The 21,864-nt window shown below is 45.5% G+C and overlaps 4 protein-coding genes across 4 annotated transcripts; 2 read left to right on the forward strand and 2 right to left on the reverse strand.

The window, feature by feature from the left end:
- Positions 1-468: 468 nt before the first annotated feature.
- tcp1 (t-complex 1) lies at positions 469-7,016 on the forward strand. The gene is made up of 12 exons (XM_062467013.1): positions 469-647; positions 1,367-1,452; positions 1,553-1,681; positions 2,131-2,228; positions 2,554-2,664; positions 2,854-3,035; positions 4,829-4,955; positions 5,258-5,433; positions 5,590-5,713; positions 5,905-6,097; positions 6,264-6,427; positions 6,572-7,016. The coding sequence occupies exons 1-12, from the start codon at positions 575-577 to the stop codon at positions 6,783-6,785; spliced, it is 1,677 nt and encodes a 558-aa protein (XP_062322997.1). The 5' UTR covers positions 469-574; the 3' UTR covers positions 6,786-7,016.
- A 170-nt stretch (positions 7,017-7,186) lies between these two features.
- acat2 (acetyl-CoA acetyltransferase 2) lies at positions 7,187-11,216 on the reverse strand. Its single transcript, XM_062467015.1, has 9 exons — positions 11,058-11,216; positions 10,236-10,370; positions 9,834-10,015; positions 9,618-9,735; positions 9,268-9,411; positions 9,025-9,147; positions 8,680-8,834; positions 8,472-8,582; positions 7,187-8,359 (listed from the first exon to the last, which is right to left on the reverse strand). The coding sequence occupies exons 1-9, from the start codon at positions 11,104-11,106 to the stop codon at positions 8,189-8,191; spliced, it is 1,188 nt and encodes a 395-aa protein (XP_062322999.1). The 5' UTR covers positions 11,107-11,216; the 3' UTR covers positions 7,187-8,188.
- Positions 11,217-11,369: 153 nt separating this feature from the next.
- wtap (WT1 associated protein) lies at positions 11,370-18,183 on the reverse strand. The gene is made up of 8 exons (XM_062467014.1): positions 17,971-18,183; positions 17,433-17,471; positions 17,267-17,322; positions 17,091-17,149; positions 16,696-16,823; positions 15,735-15,913; positions 12,917-13,071; positions 11,370-12,563 (listed from the first exon to the last, which is right to left on the reverse strand). Exons 2-8 carry the CDS (start codon positions 17,460-17,462, stop codon positions 11,908-11,910), a joined length of 1,263 nt encoding a protein of 420 aa, XP_062322998.1. The 5' UTR covers positions 17,463-17,471; positions 17,971-18,183; the 3' UTR covers positions 11,370-11,907.
- Positions 18,184-18,665: 482 nt separating this feature from the next.
- Positions 18,666-21,099, forward strand: sod2 (superoxide dismutase 2, mitochondrial). Its single transcript, XM_062468187.1, has 5 exons — positions 18,666-18,779; positions 19,616-19,818; positions 20,041-20,157; positions 20,290-20,469; positions 20,696-21,099. Exons 1-5 carry the CDS (start codon positions 18,745-18,747, stop codon positions 20,839-20,841), a joined length of 681 nt encoding a protein of 226 aa, XP_062324171.1. The 5' UTR covers positions 18,666-18,744; the 3' UTR covers positions 20,842-21,099.
- Positions 21,100-21,864: the final 765 nt, after the last annotated feature.

The following is a 21,864-nucleotide window of genomic DNA, read 5'->3' on the forward strand; positions in this document are numbered from 1 at the left end:
TGGCCAGACTGTAATATACAGTATCTAAGTATCTAAAACCTCCAGGGAAATCTGTTGCCCCTGTGTTCTCAATGTTTGTAAATACAGCAATACAGTGATGCTGGTTATAAATGGCCTGTATTGCTATATCTCATGGATAGTAGGTAGAGTACACTATAAACTAACACACGCTATTATATTAATCCCATTCAGCTCAACCAAGCAACAAGAGAAAACGTCATGATTTCGCGCATGCGCAAGGAAGGGGAACAGGCGCGACACGAGTCATGTTTTAACAACAGAGGGCGCCCGTCAAGGAATTTAAACAAGACCCAGAAAGATTGCTGGTACTGTAGTTAATCAAAGAACATAAGATGAAGACAAGCTAAATGAAAGGCAAATATTTTGAACAATATATAATTACTTTTAAATTGTATTAATATAGTACAATCGTCCACACAGTTTTAATTAAAGTGATCACGTTTTGTTCTCGAACATTCTGTCAAACGCATTATCAACCCAAAACTCCCTGCGCCACACGGCTACCCATAGTGCATTTCACCGCTTCCTTTCTTCTCTCTTCTACTCGTCCAAAATGTCGTTATTGGACGGTCCGTTGAACGTGCTCGGTCAGAGAACGAGTGGCGAGTCCATTCGGACTCAAAATGGTAAGTGTTATTTTTGTAATAGTTTATGTTTAGAGTTAGAGTCGGACCGGTCAAACTTAAAAGTAGGAGAGCGTGTTCGGCAAAGCTGTGTAGCACGTGCAGATTTTGCGTTGCCTCTCCCATGCTAAGCTACTTTATAGCTAGCCAGTCAGCAAGGCATATCCCGGTTTACTGATTGTTAGGATTCACAATCTCCGCTATGACACAATGCTGACTGCGAGATGAGTGCTCATCACTACCAACAAACGTGTTGGCTTGTTGAGCATACGTGCATAACTACAGTTAAATGGCTTTGCAGAGTCGCGTATTGCAAGGTAACCACTTAGCGTTGGCTAGTAGCAGCGGTGGAGTCATTACTTAAATCCTTTTTAGCTAGCCAATAGCTTTTAAGTTGTATTCTAGTTCGTCTGCACTAAAAGCTGTTGCTTGGGTGGGTCCCGTTTTAGTACCGTTCATGCACATCTTCTTGAATGAACGGCTATGCTAACGGGGTAGAAAGAACACTGTTATAGCAAGGTGCGGCAGGCCTTAACTGCCTCTCCTAGTTAAATGACAGGATACTTTGTCTTAAGTTAATAGACTATAATTTCTTGTTTTAGCAAGCAAGAGGGTTCACCTAAAAAAAGGAACTTAATTTGTATGGCCCGTTTTTCAAGAAATGCTGGAGAGGTTAGTCGCCATTTTATTAGTCTGTTTCTTTGTCAATTTCCCTCTGACAGTCATGGCCGCATCTTCCATCGCCAACATCGTCAAGAGCTCCTTGGGCCCAGTTGGGCTTGACAAGATGTTGGTGGACGACATTGGGGTTAGTGTTCCCCATGTATTATCAATTATATGTGCATGAGCTTGGAAGTACATCAGACAGTATAATTTTTCATCACAACAATCTCGTGTTTATCTTCAAGGATGTGACCATCACCAACGACGGAGCGACGATCTTGAAGCTGCTTGAGGTAGAGCACCCTGCAGCCAAGGTCCTGTGTGAGCTGGCTGAACTGCAGGACAAAGAGGTTGGGGACGGGACCACCTCAGTGGTGAGTACAGCAGACAGCTGCTCCCCTAGGCTGTGGGCAAATGGACTTGGCTACTTTGGTACTATTTTCAAAGGTCCAACTTTGACTATGGAGGTGGAAGTGTTGCGGGTAAATGTTCCAAGCAAGATCTTTAGTCCATTGAAGCTCTCCTACCAACTGTATATTGATGCTTTCAACTCACTGACAGTTGGTGGGGATATATCTATATTGGAAAAAAGTTGGATCCACTTCCTGTTATAGTACCACTCATCTGCTTCCTCCACGGATGATTGGCTATGCTAACAGGATAGAGAGACTGTCCGTCGTTGTCTGAAGGGGTTGACGCAGCCTTTCTTCTGCTACCTCTATATGAAACTACGGCACAAGTTTGAACGACCACTAGATCAATGTCTGCGTTCCTAGATGATGGAATACTTGGTCTGTCTGCTCAGCATTGTTGTCTGGTGCAGGTCATCATCGCAGCAGAGCTGCTGAAGAGTGCGGACGAGCTGGTGAAGCAGAAGATCCACCCCACATCAGTCATCAGTGGATACCGTCTGGCCTGCAAGTAGGGATACACACAGACATCGCCATTATCACATATCCCATAAACCCAAGCAGTTGGCAATTATGGAACTGTTCCACTGATGTAGTCGCAGCGAGTGACACAGGTATACTTGAGTGTTTAACGGTATTTATAAATAGTAATTGTTCCAGCTCTTGTCCTTATACACTGCCTCAATAAACCTCATGTCCCAAAATGGTTCAGATCAGCTTTTATGGAAAATATATCCAGTATTGCCTTAATTCACACAAGTCAACTAATGAGGCATGTTTACTCTCATTGTGAGGGCTCCTCACTTCAGTGACCTAACGTAGCCTTCTGTCCACAGAGAGGCTGTGCGCTACATCAATGAGAACCTCACCATTGGAACAGACGACCTGGGGAGGGAGTGTCTGGTCAATGCAGCCAAGACCTCGATGTCCTCCAAGATCATCGGAGTGTATCCTTTCTTCTCAGTAAAGACCACAGCTCTCATGATTGGCATTTTGAATGTTTTTATTAAACAAGTCTCTTTCCTCTGAGCAGCATAGGCTAATGGGGTAGAGATAGACCATCAGGATTCAGTTCCTCCTGTAATTATTCTGTTATCACCCAGTAAGGACAAATGCCCCTTGACCCCTGACCTCAGTGACGCTGACTTCTTCGCCAACATGGTTGTGGACGCCGCCCTCGCGGTGAAGTTTGTGGATGGGAAGGGCGTGGCCCGTTACCCCATCAACTCGGTGAACGTGCTGAAGGCACATGGACGCAGTCAGAAGGAGAGCTTCCTGGTCAACGGATATGCTGTCAACTGCACAGTAGGATCACAAGGTACCTTTTTCCTGTAATATGTGTGGCTTTGTACTTAGTTTGAGGTGTTTTGTGTGAACAGGGAACTGTATGCAGTTCTTATAACTATCCTGTGTGTGGGCATGTCTGTTTCACCAATTCCCATTTAAATTTACTGTTATGCTGATTCCTGTGGCATATGCAGTGATACGCGTGGGAGATATTAGACCTGACTTGAGAGGTAGGCTGTTGCAGTGCTTCTTGGATGAACTTGTGACTCTACTTCTCTGGCCAGACATACTGTAGGCAAATGCCTAGTCTAAACAGTATGATGCAATACACTTTCTTTATGCCTATGGGTCAGTTAGCATTACATATGTGATGGTGTACCATGATTGTGTGTTTGGGTGGGACTGGGGAGAGTTGTCAGCTGGTGTTTATGGAGTTTAGTGGGTGGGTGTCCATCCCTCAGGTAAGGTCGGAGGGAGGGAGATGGCTGAGCGGTTAGGGATTCGGGCTATTACTCAGAAGGTTGCCGGTTCGATTCTGGCCGTGTGAAAAAAGACGTGTCCTTGGGCAAGGCACTCAGGGCTCAACATTAACATTTTTTGGCACTGGCCCCATCGGGTCAGTGGGTTTGAAACTTACTGGCCCCAAGACAGTTTTTACTGGCCCCCCCTCCAAAAGTTGTAATTTATCATTGTTACAACAAAACCAAAGACTTATAAGTTGTGTTATTCTGTTAACATGTTTAACCATTTATTAAACACATCCTGGATATAAAAAGAACTCAAATGAAATCACATTTCTAGTGATACAAAATTAAAAGGTAATAGTCAACAAAACAATTGACTTTTAACCTCAAACATGGCGTGCTCTCTTCCCTGCTGACAGCTATCTCTGCACAACTCTGGCTGGCTGAAACTGAAACCTCTGGTCCCTCAATGCTAATATATATAAAAGCTTCCATAGCATTTCATCAGTATGATACTAGGTACCCAAGTCGACACCATTCTTCTGCTGCAGTTCAATAGCCTGGGGGAACGAGACGAACGGCTAGTCTTAATTACGTGATATGCCGTTGTTATAAGTCGTGCAATAACACGATGGGCATCTACATTTAAATTCCTGACAACTGACCAGCATGGTCAACGGCCTCGAAGATGGATTGTCAACCATCCGCTTAGCTGTCACGCAAACCAGGTGCTGTCTGCTAGCATGGCTGGTCAGGTATTGTTTTCGATTGGTATTGCATCTTCGTTCCATAAAAAAAAAGTTGCCTCCGTTTGAGCTCGTAGCTCTACTTTGCTGCCATCTTCACTTTATTGTCTCGCGCCAGTTGTTAAAAAATGTATCGACATTAGAGAATTACAATTTGACAACCAGTCGTCACTCACTACTCAACTCTTGATTTGCCAACTGTTTGCCCCACGAGCTGCAAAGTTATTTATGCATTTAGCAGATAGCAAAACATATGAAGGATGTTAACTTTTACAATGCAAACATTTTTTTCAATCAATAATTTGCAGTGGCCCGATCGGGCCAGTGACTTGCTAGTTTAACTGTCCCGACGTTACTTTTAACTGGCCCCAGGCCATCGTTATTGTCGAGCCCTGGCACTTCACCCTACTTTCCTTGGGGAGAATGTCCCTGTACTTACTGTAAGTCGCTCTGGATAAGAGCGTCTGCTAAATGACTACATGTAATGAAAATGTAAGGTGTTCACTAGGCTATGTGGTTAAACTTAACCATTTCCTTCATCAGGCATGGTTGAAAGGATTGTTTGGGTTGGTAGTTTGTGTGGTTACACTGACCTGGTGTCTCCCTTCCCCCAGGCATGGTGAAGCGAGTGACCAACGCCAAGGTGGCCTGTCTGGACTTCAGCCTCCAGAAGACCAAGATGAAGATGGGCGTCCAGGTCGTCATCAACGACCCAGAGAAGCTGGACCAGATCAGACAGAGGTACTCGCTCTCACATCAGCTGGCTTTTTGATTCTGGTGTTCCCATTTACATTTGCTGTGACACCTGTTCTGTGGTGTACTCAGTGATACGCGTGGGAGAAAGCAGCCAGCCCACAGTCAAGGCTGCTGCTCCTCTCTGAGCTGCTGCCTCAATGACTGTGGGCTGCACAACCTCGCCAGTAATATGGTGTTGATGTCAGACCTCATGCTGGTATGCCCTCACAGTCCATGCATGCTGTCTGGGCCGATCTGCAGTCTGTTTCCCCCACACTGTCTAATGACCATCCGAACGTCCGCCTCAGGGAGTCTGACATCACCAAGGAGAGGATCCAGAAGATTCTGGCGTCCGGCGCCAACGTCATCCTCACCACGGGAGGCATCGACGACATGTGCCTCAAGTACTTTGTAGATGTGGGCGCCATGGCCGTCAGGAGGGTGCTCAAGAGGGACCTCAAACGCATCGCCAAGGCAACCGGAGGTAGGTCACAAATTCACAAACGTGCGCATGTGTACCAAACCAGAGATTGTGTAAAGCAGGGAGGAAAGGATGTAAAAGAGATGATGACTGAGCCCTGTGAGCAGACTGTGGGGATGTGTGCATCAGCAGTAACCTCCATGCTGTGTCCCTCCCCAGCCACGCTCTGTCCATCCCTGTCTAACCTGGAGGGAGAGGAGACCTTCGAGGCCACCATGCTGGGCCAGGCCGAGGAGGTGGTGCAGGAGCGCTTGTGTGACGACGAGCTCATCCTCATCAAGAAGTATGTCGCTTCTCTCAGGAAGAGTCTCGCCCTTTCGTCTACCTGCTGTACTTGTTCTGCATGAGCATATGTGGAACATGGTCTGGTTTTTATTCTCCCTTTTCCCCAATCTCTCCTCTCCCACCCACTCATCACATCCCCCTCCCCCTTTCTCATTATCTTTTTTTTCCCCTCACCTCTCTCACTCTCAGTACTAAAGCCAATACATCCGCCTCTATCATCCTGCGTGGGGCCAACGACTTCATGTGTGATGAGATGGAGCGCTCCCTGCACGATGCCCTGTGTGTGGTGAAGAGGGTGCTGGAGTCCAAGTCTGTGGTGCCAGGAGGGGGCGCTGTGGAGGCAGCTCTGTCCATCTACCTGGAGAACTACGCCACCAGCATGGTAAGTGCTGGGGCAGGGAGCCTGCGTTGTGGCGGCATGTTCAACCACTCTGGTCTTTCATATCCTTCCAAGTTTATCCAAGACTGCCATTGAGCAGGTTCCCTGGAGAACTGGTCATCATAAACGAGTGAATCTGTTGGTCCTAACTGTACCAATCTCTCTGCAGGGTTCTCGTGAGCAGCTGGCCATAGCAGAGTTTGCCCGCTCTCTCCTCATCATCCCCAAGACCCTGGCAGTGAACGCTGCCCAGGACTCCACTGACCTGGTGGCCAAGCTCCGTGCCTTCCACAACGAGGCCCAGGTCAACCCCGAACGCAAGAACCTCAAGTGGTCAGTAAAACGTCTCTACAGTCTGTTTATGACATATTTGAACAAAAAGGGAAAATCAGAAATGGAACATCTAAAGTGGTTGCTATTGTGTTTTCTGACATGACATTGCAAATGATCCATTCTGTAACCACCCCACCCTTCCAGGATTGGTCTGGACCTGGTGAATGGCAAGCCCCGCGACAACCGCCAGGCAGGCGTGTACGAGCCCACCATGGTGAAGACCAAGAGCCTCAAGTTTGCCACAGAGGCCGCCATCACCATCCTGCGTATTGATGACCTCATCAAGCTGTTCCCGGACCAGAAGGAGGGCGGGCCGTCTTACCAGGATGCCATGGCGTCTGGATCCCTAGAGGGGTAGAGACCAGGCAGATCAGGACCCCACCACAAGAGGCCCTCCAGTGTCCAGTCCTGCCTGCTTCTCCTCCGCTTGGCTTCGTGTAACGTCTGTATTTATACATGCGAGCTCTTGTTCTGTCCTAGTTGGCGTGCACGTTGCCTGTTTGTCCCCTCACTCCTTCAGTAGGACAGCCTGTTACTGTGGTAACTGTTTTTTTTCCCCAGACACATGAATAAATCTGATGGTTGTAGATGACTGTAGTTTTGGTGACTAATTTAATCTTGTCTGTTGTTGACATGAGTCCTAACATTTCATTGTGTGGCAGGACTTGGAATATACAGGTATGGGAAGTGAACACAACTGAGGTCTAATATATTTATTAAGTTACACCATAGATAAGTGCATCAGTAACCATTTAGACATTTTAAGCTGATAGTTTTTATTCAACATACATTCACCTCTATGCAGGCAAACTATAGGAAGCACTGAAGGTGTAGCTGGCTCATGTAGCCTTGGTATGGCACTTTAGTACATATTAAGACTACCCAGTTCATAGCAGGGGTACATGGTTATAGAGTCCCCTATAAGGCCATGTCTCTCCAACATCTACAATGTACCTGGAGAGCTGATGACTAGGTTGTCTTACTAGGTTGTCTTACTCCAGCCTTAATGTAGCAAACCTGATTCTAGCAACTAAGTAAGATGAATGTAGTTAGCTACAACTGGGGTCAGTGTAAACCTAGTCTCTCCAGGTAAAGGGTTGGAGAGCCCGGCCGAGCAAAGAGAAACAGGAAGCATAGAGGACAGGAATGTTTGGAAGCTGGTTTCAATGGTTTCTAGTCTCCAGAGAGGCAGGGTTCACTCTACAGTAGTTTTGGCACTGATGTCATAGATGGTCAATAGAGTTAGTTGCTTGATAAGACAGAGGGCAGTAGATGGAGCATTACCGTGTGAGCTGGGTTCAGCCTAAGGTCATGTAAGTCACAGGCATGATGAGACCAGGAGTCACACACACTAGTGTGGGGTTCACCATCAAACTACATAGGAAGGTATAAAGTAGCAAGTTCAAAGTGCATTATCAATATGGGGTTGACAAATCAAGGTCTCATCACAGCAGTCAAGAATCACAACATTTCAACAGCAATTTTGATTCAAGTAGTGACTTCAACTTGGACTGTTGCATCCATCCTACTTCACAACATCTTTCTATAAAGAGCCACTCAAAACGTAAAAATATCCCCTTTAGAACCATTACACAATAGCCCAACAAACACAATTGTAGAGCCATTAATGCAAGTTGTTGTACAATTAGCTATAAATGCATCTTAGAATCCCTTTAGTACCAATGCCTGTCCTGATGCCAATGTTGTGATCTTGAATGCAGCCAGCCCAGGTGTAGGTCAGCCATAGCAGCATCCTGTTAGCTACATCCTCTCCACACACATGGCGATGCCCATCCCTCCTCCGATACACAGAGAAGCCACGCCCCTTTGACCTCCTGTCCTCTGGAGCGCGTGCAGTAGGGTCACCAGCACCCGGCAGCCTGACATGCCGATGGGGTGTCCCAGGGAGATGGCCCCCCCGCTCACATTCACCTACAGGGAGGAGCCCGACCAGGCAACAGGGTGGCAGGAAGTGAGTCATAGTCACATTTGAAGGTTGAAGAAGTATGGTTAGTTAATGGTGAGATGTTAGAGAAGTACTCACTTTATCAGGGTTAAGGCCAAGCTCTTTCACAACAGCGATGGATTGGGCAGCAAAGGCTTCGTTGATCTCAAACAAGTCAACTTGATCCAGTTGCCACCCTGCCTTCTCAACCTGGTGGACACCAAACTGGTTTCAGCCTCAAGTCCTAGATTTTATGGGTGTGTGTACTCTCTGGGAACTCGGCCCTAGGTTCATGATTGGTTCTTACCGCTTTCCTGATGGCTGGGATTGGCCCAGTTCCCATTATTGAGGGGTCAAGGCCGGCCTGAGACCAGGACGCAATCCTGGCCATGGGTTTCAGGCCCCTCCTCTCAGCCTCTGATTGGCTCATGAGAACAGTTGCTGCAGCTCCATCATTTATACCTGAGAAGATAATGTGAATACAAATATGAACTCATTACATTACATGTACTGTGTGTCTATATAAAGAGACACCATACTAGACAACCAATTGCCCTTGGAGTGGTTAGCTGGCAAGCTGCCATTGGATAAATAAATTAGGGAATCTCAGTGACATCGTAATCTCTCTGCAGTGTGACAGCCCCTCCCATACCAGAAGCGTTTCCGGGAGTGACGGTGCCACTGCTGTCCTTCACGAAGCAGGGCCTGAGTTTGGACATGGCGTCCATGTTGCTCCCGTGACGAGGAAACTCGTCCACTTTCACCTCCACAGGTCCTGTAGGGAGAGGAACGTTATGAATCAGCTGAACTAAAAACATGGAACATGGAGCCTGAATATGGGTCGCACAGGTCTCAGGAATAAATGGTCGAAGTGAAAATATATCAATCTTCTTGCCTTTTCTGGAAGGCAGCATGACCGGTACGATCTCCTGGTTAAAGTGTCCAGCCTTCTGGGCGGCCTCTGTCTTGTTCTGGGACTGAACGGCAAACTGGTCCTGCTCCTGACGACTCACACTCCACTGCTTGGCCACGTTCTCAGCTACGCCAGGACAGACAACAAGCACACCAGCCTGAGATCCACAGAATACTTGCTCATACGTCGAGGGGGATTTAGTAAGTAGCATGTTATTAGCCAATTAGTGTAATCTATAAAAGTGTGTCAAAATCACTCATTTCATCAAGAAGTGTATCCAAAATACAGGTGGCATTAGTAAATAAAGTATAGTGTGACGTCCTGGCCCTGACCTGTGATGCCCATGTGGTACCCATGGAAGGCATCCGTCAGGCCATCAGCCACCATGGAGTCCTGCATGGAGGCGTCTCCCATCTTTACGCCCACACGCATCTGTACGGTGTGGGGAGCCTGAGTGGAGGAGAGGGATCAGAGGAGAAGTGTTGTTTCAGAACTGGACCAGAATTCTCTACAGCTCTATTTCTACCTCTCTGCTCTATTGGACTTACCCGGCTCATGCTTTCCATCCCCCCTGCCACGACCACAGTGGACTCTCCCGTCTGGATGGATTGGGCCCCCAGACACACGGCCTTCAGCCCAGAGCCACAAACCATCTGACAGCTCCAGGCTGGGACCAGGTAAGGGATACCTGCCCCAACACTGGCCTGGCGGGCAGGGTTCTGCCCATGACCTGGACAGAGAAAGGAGGTAAAAGAAGGGGCAGAATGGAGGAGGAGAGGGAAGGAAAGGGGGAGGAGAGGGAAGGAAAGGGGGAGGAGAGGGAAACACAGGAGAAGGGAAGGAGAACTTCATACATCATTCTTAAGATTTATTTTCTAAAAAGAGCTAATTGTAATGCCAAGAATGGCCATGCACAATTCCCTTTGAGCAAATGGTTACCACATCCTAACCTGCTGTCAGTACATGTCCCATAATGACCTCGGACACGTCCTCTGGCTTCACGCTGGCCCGCCTCAGCACGTCCTTTATCACCACGGAACACAGGTCCTGCAGCAGCATCGAGGACAGGGCACCATTAAAAGACCCTGGACAGCAAAGGGGAAAACGGTCAGTTTATAACCTTTTTTTCTTAGCTTCAGTGTGAGTGATCAATAGGCCTACTATGTTTATGACCAAGTACATACCGAAAACTACAGAATTAGCCTCACAGAAACAAACTAAAACGGACTAAAAGCTTTAACATATCTATCGATTAGCATTAATATCTATCATTTCACATTGTTACAAGATACTGTAGCTGATATCTGACTGTCAAGGTTGCAATGTTGCAACAACGATACACAACATCAAACACACGCCCACTGATGCTCATCGTTTCATCTACAGGCATTCGCTCTCCACCATGGCACTATGACCAGCGAGCCAATGAGCGAATCGAGAATGTGGGCAGAACGTAAAGCAGCCAATCACGGCAGAACATTGGTGATTCATTCATGGTAAGCGATCTGACGAGTGAAGCACTCTATCTAATTAAATTTACCTATCTAGTAATAAACAGATGCGATATTGAGAAATAATTATACACAAGTGTATTCTATGAAGCATCTTTTTCTTTTCGTTGTCTACAGTAATTTCGTTAAATAAGCATGCAAGCATTGATTGTTGTACGGAGGAGCATAAAGCTAGCAAGCCCGGTGAAGTTACGTAGCTAGTAGCCTACAGCTAACGTTAATATATTGGACAAAAAAAACTGAAGCTTCAAGACCGGTTACCAATGGGGGTCCTTGCTGCAGAGACGATAACGACATGCTCGGTGTTCATGTTGACGTGTAGGTAAAGAATCCCTCTACCGTTCCTCTGTGACTGTAACGCTGTAGTGTTGTGGTTGGTGAGGATGTCATCTGCCTTCTTTCAATGGACTCGTTGACAGTTAAGCTTGGTTATAGCTCCTTCACGTGGATGGGAGGACTCATGTTTGGGACGTTTTAAACAGGTTTCGTCAATTTATGTCCTCGTTAATCATAAACTACTTGTTGGGTTGTTTTGTCCTAGTTGGCGTGCACGGCTGAATGAAGACGTCTGAGTCATATTAAAAGTATTTATTGATATTTGGTCAGTACATGAAAAGTCAGAATAATACGAATCCAACAAGATACACGGTGTAGAAATTACAAGTCAACCAGAAACTTACGTTTCACCAAGGATGGACATTTTTAAAACTGAAAAAACAGGTCAACATCTAAAACAAGACATTCTTTGAACATTGCAAAGCTACTTGTGAAATTGTGTTTATTGACCTTAATTGATTCACAACAGATGTTTAAAAAAGACCTGAAAAAATCCCCAGACTACATTCAAATAACTGAGCAAATTAAGAAATTTCTATCTTGAATACGAAAAAATTAAACTCAAAATCTACGAACATTAATTAATTCACATAATATTCCTGTTGAGCAATGCATGTGATTTAAGTGTCACGATAGGCAAGGAAGAGGGGTAGAGGAAAAACAAAATAAAAAATACAGTTTATGGACAGAAGTACTGTTACTATGGTTTGTCGATGTGGTTTGTGTTTTTGTATCAAAAGAAAAGACAGAAGTATGTTTTACAAAACAAAGTACATTACAAAACCACACCGTCATTCATGCTTGAGTCTAGGCCGTTCTGAGCATGCCGAGACCCCCCAGTCCTGGTTCCCTTGGCGATGGGCACCGTCTTGTCCTCGTGGGGGTCGATATTGGAGTCTGTGTCATTTGAGTGCTGTGTCAGGGACGTCTCGCTGCCTGTGGGAGAGTCCACGCTCTCGTAGCTCGTGCTCAGCTGGCTCCCAAAGCGGCCCGCACCCCCGACGACCCCCACCACGCTAGTCTGGGCCCCTGCCTCCTCTGAGTGGTTGGAGAGTTTTGTCTCGGCCTCCCCGGGGCTGTAGGCCATGGGGGACATGGGGAAGTCTTCCTCCGTGCTGCTCAGCTCGCGGTACAAGCTGGGAGTGACCGTCTCGCTTCGTTGGGAGGAGGCGTCGCCATTGCTTGGTCCGTTGGACACCCTGCCGCAGTTTTTCTCGGCCGGGTCGGTGGAGAGGGTTGCAGTGGGAGGCTCCATCTGGGAGGGGGGCTCGGAGGTACAGGGGGAAGTCCTGCTGGGCCCGGCCCCGGCTGAGGAGCCCTGGTTCAGGGTGAGCTGCTGGCGAGAGTCCTTGAGCTGCTGCTGGAGGACCAGGATGGTGCTCTGCATGCCCTCCACCTCCTCATCCAGCTGGATGATGAAGTCGTTCAGCTCTGGGGAGGAGACCAAACACACAGAGACAACCACACCCGTCAAAACAAAGACAGAAGCTTGCTTGCACAACATTTTTCGCAGAAGTTTCTCATGAATACCCATTACAAAGAACAGTGTGGCGTCTTGTTGCTGGTAACAGAGTCAATAGCAATTAGGAGAGGGACAATGAGGGCTGTTTGTGTGTTGTGATGCTGTGAGAGACGAAAGATGGTGTAGACACAGTAGAGTACATATGATACAGAGGAAGTAACAATAGAGTAGAGATGGAGAAATTGAGTAACAAGAGTGGAGTTTAAAACAATGAGCAAATCAGGAAGTAGAGGTATGAAAGAGAAAGTGTGTTTCCCCTCACCGTCCTGGCTGCTCTTGAGCTCCTCGCTGTACTTCTTCTGCAGTGCCAGCTCGGCCTCCAGCTGGGCGATGCGTCCTTGGGACAGCTGGCGGCCCAGCTCCTGGTTCTCCTGGATCAGCATGCGGCACTTGGCCATCAGCTTCTTCCCCGTCTGGCTGCAAGGGAGACAGGCCTGACATCACACAGGTGAACCACAGCACAAGCACCACAGGCCAGGCCAAGCCAGGCACACCAGCATGTCCATCAGTCCCAACCTTGATCTCAGTCTGGCAGCTTAGTTTGAATTTAACAGCACAGAGAGACAGATGGAGGACTTTGCCCGTCGTTCACAGTGCATGGAGGATGTTAGGAGGTCAGGGGAGATACAGACACATACAGATACCAGGGAGACAAGACGGACATTATGGCAAACACAGGTTAATACAACGCTTGGGGATATTAACATTATACATACAACATATTTGAAGAATCAAAAAGGTGTATAACATGTTGTAACCTTTACCTTTGATGTACCTTTAAAACCAGCAAATGGGTTGCCAAGTGTTACTTCAGAAAACTTAAGATTTACAGTCAGAATGGCCAACTGTTAAAAGCTAAAAATCAATCCTTTAGGGATTAACCTTCAGCTCTTTTACCAACAACAACAAAAAAACACTTGCACTTACAAAAATCTCAGAGTAGAGCCAGACTCAAACAGCCCCATCAGCAATAAACCATCAAGTCTTCCAAATCAGAAGAAAAACTTAAGGTTGAAAAATGCTTTAAGAGCACAAACATATGATATTAGTAGGGGATCTGAGTTATTAACAACCACAAAAAAAAGTCCAAACGTTCAACTAAGCAGCACAAACGTTGAGCAACACATTGTTGGAATATAGCACCAGAAAACATGGCACGTTAGAAATCCTGTAACACGGCACACTGCTTTAGCATCACCAAGATCACAAGTAAGACTGGGTGTTTAGCTCATAAGGCACTGTAAAGGTCATGTTACCTAACCATCCAAAAATGCTAAGTAGGGAATTTGGTCTCTGATAGGGGTATATCTGTTAAATTAAAAATCAAGTACTTTGACCATCAGTTAGAAGGAGGATGACTCAAAGTCCCAGAGGGTTATGGGGGACCTAGCAGACGAGCTGAGCTGACCTAGCAGGAAGATTCTGTCAATAACTTCAACCACAGGTCAAACAATATTTTAATTTAAACCACAGGTTGCACCTCCTTTGAAAACTGTGTCTGAAAACCGTACCCCATAAGTGAGAATTCAACATAAACATTTAAAGAAATAAATTTGGGGGGCATCGTGGCATGGTGCTTCCTCTGCTTACTGTTTCTACAAACCTTTCACCTGTGGCAGAGGTATAAGAACATTGTAAGACATGAGCCGCAAGCACTATGATGTTTGTTACTTCATTATGGTCTAGTTAAGACTGAATAATGAAACACAGAAAGCCTAATAAGTCAATTTTTCCAGTTGATTACGTGCAAGTATGCTCAATAGCTGAGAAGTCAACTGGAATGACACACGCGATTGACCGAAACATGAAACAGGTCAATTTGACTCAAAGGTCTTTGGCTAGGAGGGAAAAAGTGATGTCAACCACATAAATACAAAAAACAGCATTGCACACAGAATAAATACATGATCGACATTATAAACTTGTAACATTACTTTGTTTGACATTTTGTATTCTGTAGGAAATCACTGAACTCACAGCACCAACCCAGTGTATGTTTCACAATAAAAACTGACATAAGACAATTCATAATTTGTCAATGTTTCAGTTGAACTTGGTTTAGTGGTTGAGACACTGCGGTGAGCGCTGAGAGTGATTGAGAACCAAAAGAGGAAAGCAAATCAAACAGGAACATAATAAATAACCAACAAAATGAAACATGTAAATACCCTCTAACCGTGTGTGGGTCCGTGGATGTAGGGACCCTCACGCCTCGACCACAGTCCCTTCTAGGCTGAGGGTCTGGCTCCTCCCCCACAGTCTTAAACATTCTAGAGGCTCCTCCCCCACAGTCTTAAACATTCTAGAGGCTCCTCCCCCACAGTCTTAAACATTCTAGTGGCCCCTCTCCCCAGTCTTACATCTTATCCTAGATATTTACCCCGTAGTACTCTACATCTGTTTGAAAAAGTCTGTAAGAGTCTTGAGTGCACTAGCGGGTATAGGTGTGGTGTACTCCACTGTTTAATGTCTTTATAAAAGGGTAAGGAAGGGGGAGATAGTCTTTATATGTTCAATCTGATGATTTTAAGGCTAGGGGGTACTCCCTGCTCCAGCAGTTTGCCCAAGACTGCCTGATCATTCTCCACCATAACCCCCCCATTAAATCTGGACACTGTCTGGCTTGGGGCGGGGCATATCCGTGTCGGACGTGACCACCTCCTCAGGAACAGTTCGACTCCTCCAGCCCCCTGGATGGTGGGGGAGGTAATAAAGAGCTGAAACACAAGTGTCACCTGACCACAAGTGTCACCTGACCAAACTGTCTTTTCACTTTAGATTATGTGATTTATGTAGCTGGGACAGTATACACACAAACATGGCGTCTTTTTTTGTGGGGGGGAGGGTGGTGGTTGGGGTGGTTGTGGGGATTTTGTGATTTTATGTCTTTTTTTAAAAGTCTGAGTCTCGCGGTGAGTACATCGTTTCTCAGCCTTCCCGCCCACCATCGTTCCTGCAAGCCTGCAGTGGAGTGGGGCCGGGGGGAGTGAGGAAGCCTGCAGTGGAGTGGGGCCGGAAGTCTTGCCCTTATTTGGGAGGGGGTGGGTGGAGAGGGGGGGAGTTATTTTGATTGTCTTTACCTATCAGGTGTAAATTTCCAGGCACTCAATTCATTTTGGGCCTGCTCCAGTTTGTCTTTAGTCTGTTCCAGTTCGCCCTTCATTTTGAAGAAAAACAAGTTGATGGCCGGGTCCACCATGGACGAGCGCAGCTGGGCTGCACTGGGCTGCTGGACTTGCTTGAGGTACTGGATCTGGGTCTGCAGGAGTGAAGGACACAGGGTGTTACATGGTAACATGCACCAGTACATGACGTGCTTCACAAATGTCAAGATTATCTTGCAGCATGCCTGAATGTTTCCACCATCTGCTTATTAGAAGTTTTGGAAATTTGACTGGATTTGCATTCTGTTTTTGCAGGTAGCTAAAACGCATCGTAAGAGATAGGGACAGCAGTAATATAATGGGAGCTTGACGATCACTGTGTCTATTGCTGACACCGAAGTGACAATGCATATTTTAATTCCTCACAGGCTCCTCTACTGTTTGCATTACACACAAGGGTCAACAGATATACAACACAAAGGGGGAAAGAGTAATGACTAAACTCTCTTCAACAATATTGTGGCACAATCAGTTTAAATAACCTCAGTCGCCCTTACAGAACATTTGGGGGAATGACATTTGACTAGCGTGAAGCTGATTGCTGATCTGTTGTGCTGTTGTGAGTGTAGAGGAAGCCCTGCCCAGCCAGGCAAGGACTCCCATCTTATCTTTATCATCTCCACAGGTCATGGGTTTTTGGACAAGGGTGAAGATTTTCACAAGGTGGTTGCAACTTAACATGTGTGAAACAAGGTACAGTCGAATCACAAAACGCAGATATTTCAACTGAAGATTTAAATAAGTGAACCATACATTGACATAACATTGTTGCAAGGCAATATGCTCCTGAGCCAAATTTCTTAGAACTCCAGGACAGATGATCCTGTCAGTCAGTTCTATCCAGAGGCCACAGGAAGCAGCATCATGAGATACGTACCGTACACTCTTGCATTTCCTGCTCCTTGGTGGCGAGGCGCATGACCAGGATGTTCTCTCTGCGGGCAGACTCCTGCTGCTGTTGCTTCAGCTTCTCCTCAGACTCCTTCAGGCCAGTCACATCGTTCGCTGGGACCGACAGTGAGAGATGCAATAAAACATTCACTTTCACATGTAGCAGTGATATTCAATCCCCATCACATTATAAGATTATCAGCATCAGTTTTTTTCCTCCCTTTTCCTTCTTCATGGGATTACTATTGCCACTACAACTGAGAGGATGACTTGGCATAAAAGCCCAGTGGGAGATTCAATGCGAACAGTTTCCAAATGGACATTTTGCTGAATCCTGTGGATTCAGTATTAAAGTTTATGAGCCACAGCGTCAGAACTTACAGTTGAGGTCAGCATATTTTGCTTCGAGGACCTGGACATAGGCGTCATGCTGCTTCCACCTGAGGGGAGAAAACACACACACTATGAACACACTCCTGACAAACTGACACGGCATCCTCGACTGTTATTTCGCAGTTCGCTATTTTCTTATTTATCAGTCCAGAACAACTATTTACCTCACACACAGCTCATCTCGTGTCAGGGTTTTCATGTCAGATTCATTGAGGCGAACCTGGACAGGAAAGATTTAACAACATAAGTTAGACGGAGTGGAGGGGGTGGACCTCATACTCAATAGCCAAAGAGCTGTGGATTAGATACAGTAAAAAATAACACTCTCACCTTCTTCGGGAGAGGTTCCTCATTAGTCATATTGAGGACCTGAAATAAATGTGGCACACAGATGGTTATAATATTACGGTTAGCTAGTACTAGTACGATGCATGTTCGCTGGCTAGCTAATGTTGTGAATTTTAGTCTGACAGCTAGCTAACACATGCATACAAATATATTTATAACTATTAGGATGTATTTATTTGAGTACACGCACTGACAAATGCGACTGGAAGATGCATGCAGACTAGCTAGCACTAACTTACTTAGCTATTCAGCTAGCTAGGTTAGCATGACAGAAACAGCAAACTAAATGATCATGTAGTACGTGTAGCATATGTTGCTAAATGTTTACCCGAAAACTTAATTTTCTAAACGGGACTGGAAAGCGCACGTTTTGGCGTAGTTATGTAGCACCGGTCGTTAGCTACTTAATGTTTTCTATTTCTTGTTGTCATAAAATGGCGGTGGAGGAAGAGACTCTCCCTGCGTTCTTGTCTTGCTTAGCGCGGGCTCGTGTTTCTCAAAATTCTACGAGCACACTCACCGGACCCGTTTCTTTCGATTTCGAAACTTGGACGCTTAATTCCCCGCCACAGAAACGTACGAATGAAACAAATCAATAAATATCTAGTACAGCTAAGCTGTTGTTAATCGTGTGGGTTTGATACGGCCGCCATCATCAGGGAGAATGAGGGAAGGAGATGAGCAAATTCCGCAAAGTATGAAGCGCCGCGGCAGCACAGCAGTGTTGCAGTGCTAAATGGGGCGGGGCGATTTCAACGTTTGGTTGTTGACACTCGCCATGAAAAAAACATAGTATTGAATCTAGCTCCAGGGGTCGACCCCGATTATATGCCGTTATTTCTGAGACAGGGAATATGTACCATAATAATAATTGGTGAAATTATAGATTTTTTTTTAACATTTTACTAACAAAGTTTTACATAAATGAAACATACCTAGTCACTCTCTCTTGCCTTCCACTGTTGTAAAGAGGCCATGTGGAGCAAACCACAAAGTGGAGCAAACCAGGTGGGACACAAATAAATACAAAAAGAAAAAGTTTAAAACATTTTTTTTCTCCTATATTTATTTTAGGTATTTATTTATGTATACACATATTATATAAATGTCATAACACTGTGATTTGGTTACTTGTGCGTGCAGTTCTTTGGCTACCAAAAAAAAAAAAAAAACTGACGTACACACCCACGCATTGATAATGGTATATTCCCTGTCAGGTTGAAGTTGAAATTTCAAGGGCAGCGTGTGAAGTGTGTGATACTGTCAACCCCTCTAACTGAGAGCTGAATAAACTATGAGCATGCTGAGCAGAGTTGGCCATGTTCGCAGGTAAAATTCCAATGCACGCAAATTATTTTTCGGGTAGTAGCACTAGGCTAGCTATATTGCTATATTGCAAACCGAGTTGGGTAAAGTTATTAGTTCTAGCACTAGTCATCTCTATCTCGGTGTGGACATTTTCGACACTTGTTTACGTTGCTGCTAGCTACGCTACTAACTTAGTACAGTACACTACTATCACGCAGTACACTTTAAATTAAACTAACCTATACATTATAGGTTTAGCTATAACTATCATTTGAAGTTAGCTAGCCTTAGCCGCGGGAGCACAGCCTAATCGCTTATATCGATCAGTCAGTTTGCTGTTCATGAAAGTAACCTTCCAAGCAAACAAACATTACTAGCTAGTCTAGCTACATTTCAGTAATTGGCTACTTAATGCGGGGATCAGAAGAAGCTCTAGCTAAATTAGCTCTATAGATATTCTAGTCAGCAAGTTTGCCAACTGTCCTGCTGGGTGCGTAACCTAACGATAGCTGTGGTTATTGTGTGTGTTTCGATAATCTAACTGACAGAGTTTGATCATGCTAAGAATCAGAGATTAACATTCCTACTGGAAAGGAATCACCCCATTTAAACTTCTCTACTAGCTAATCCATTATCCATCCACACTCAATTTCGGTTTAGTGTTATTTAGTGTTGGAGTTAATCTATTTGTAGTTGGAAAGCATTACGTACTCTAGTCTATAACCAACACAAGGCTGTACCAATCACTATTACATTAAATAACAACACAATTGTTTGATAGGATACATGTGTACAGTATCTCAACAGGTATAGTGTGACTAGAATGTCATCTGATTTATGGTTTTCATGTCGTCCAGATGTGCTGCAAACCTGAGCCCAGCCCTGGGTGCGGTGGCAGCCAGACAGAAGCACACGCTTCCCGACCTGTCATACGACTATGGAGCGCTGGAGCCCCACATCAATGCTGAGATCATGCAGCTCCACCACAGCAAGCACCACGCCACCTATGTCAACAACCTCAACGTCACAGAGGAGAAATACCAGGAGGCACTGGCCAAGGGTATGATCATGGTGTTTACCCATAAGATGGACATTCAAATGGAAGCCATGAGGGAACATTAACAAAGGATACTAGGAGCATTGCATTGACAAGTGGTTTAAGCCGTGATGGTGTTGACAGGACGGTGTTCTTTTGGTACAGGTGTACTACATGAACAGTAGAGACTGAAGTGATGTATTGGGTATGATTTGATCTGATCTCTTACTCGCTTGTTTATCTAAGGTGATGTGACAGCCCAGGTGAGCCTCCAGCCTGCCCTGAGGTTCAACGGAGGAGGCCACATCAACCACACCATCTTCTGGACCAACCTTTCCCCCAACGGGGGTGGGGAGCCTCAGGGTGAGAGAAGTCAGGAGCAGACACTCACACCCACACACACACACCTACACGCCTGTACATATCTCTGTTCCCTCTCGCCAATGCCTTACATTCTTTTCTTCTCCTCTTGTCTTCGTTCTTGCCCGTCTACAGGTGAGCTGATGGAGGCCATCAAGCGGGACTTTGGTTCCTTCCAGAATATGAAGGACAAGATGTCTGCAGCCACAGTAGCTGTCCAGGGCTCAGGCTGGGGTTGGCTGGGCTTTGACAAGGAACGCGCTAGTCTACGTATCGCTGCCTGCCCCAACCAGGACCCCCTGCAAGGAACTACAGGTAGGTGGCTTTCCAAGGTGACCAGGTTTACATACCCGAAACATTACATTTATTCTAGAATGTATATTGTGTTATGTGGGTTTTAAAATGAGGTTCCTCTGTAGAATTTTTACAATGTCAGTTTGTAAAGTCTGGTGGAACTGCCATGGAACTGGTGTGAAATATATAGATGATATTAATACATACATTTTTCATCCATCGATATCGCCCTCCCTCTCTCTCTCAGGCTTAATCCCCCTGCTGGGTATCGACGTCTGGGAGCACGCCTACTACCTGCAGTACAAGAACGTCCGTCCTGACTATGTCAAAGCCATCTGGAATGCCATCAATTGGGAGAATGTCAGTGAGCGCCTGCAGAGTGCCAAGAAGTAGACACAGTTTCCCACGGAACACCTTGACCCCCCCCCTGACTTTACCACACTCAAAGCGCACAAAATTGCAGCCTCTCCCAGCGAGGGCTGCTCAGCTTCTCCATACTCAACTTGAGATGACTGGATATTACAAGTAATCCATATTATATACAGTTTGGTAACTTAAGCTGTGTGTTTATTCAGAATATGTCACATCAGAATCAGAAATGTTGATAGAGACCTGTTTTTGATGTATTATAATAAATATAATTATATTGTGTGTGAAGTTATGCATCATTCAGCTGATGGTAAAGTTGAACATGTTAGAATGCTGGAAAGGAAGTAAGCAGATAACCATGCTTGTGTTTTCAACAAAAGCATTGCCGACAATGAATTACAGACTTGGGAAAACAAGACGTATTGTTTTAATTTGAACTCGGACATGGATCGCCTGTGAGAAAATACCTCTTGGAAGCTGGTTTCCACTATGATAGATAATCAGTGACAGGACAGTGTTAATCGTGTATGGAAAAATGAAACAAAAGTTACCGTAGGGAATGCGATATAAACCGTATGCCTGTTAAAAGCTTTTTTTAAGCTTAAGAAATTTTACAGTGCCAGCCAGGGGTAAGGTTACTCAGGGTTACTATGTTTAAAAAAAATAATCGTTGATTTATTTGTGCCCTGATGAGCTATGAAAGATGAGCATCTGCAAGGTCAGTGTTCCTGCCTTCTCCAAGTGAGTAAAATAACACAATCTTACCAGCAGGTGGCACTGTCTGTAAATATATTCAGAGTTGAGTGGTCTTCTCTTAAACCTTGTCTAGTTTCCATCCAAGAAAGTCAGACAGACAGTCAATGATGTTTGAAATGTATCAATTGTATAAAACAGAGTAGGAGGGCTTTATCTCAAACTAGTTTGGAGCTGTTGTCGTTACGAGTGCAGGACAAGTTTACTGGGGCTGACCAAATTGCTCACAGCTGTCAAATCTTTTGTCAATCAATCCCTCCCTCTGAACAGTTAGGACCAACCAACCATGCAGTT

This window comes from Osmerus eperlanus, chromosome 8 (genome assembly GCF_963692335.1).
Source record: "Osmerus eperlanus chromosome 8, fOsmEpe2.1, whole genome shotgun sequence".
NCBI classification, from domain to species: Eukaryota; Metazoa; Chordata; class Actinopteri; order Osmeriformes; family Osmeridae; genus Osmerus; species Osmerus eperlanus.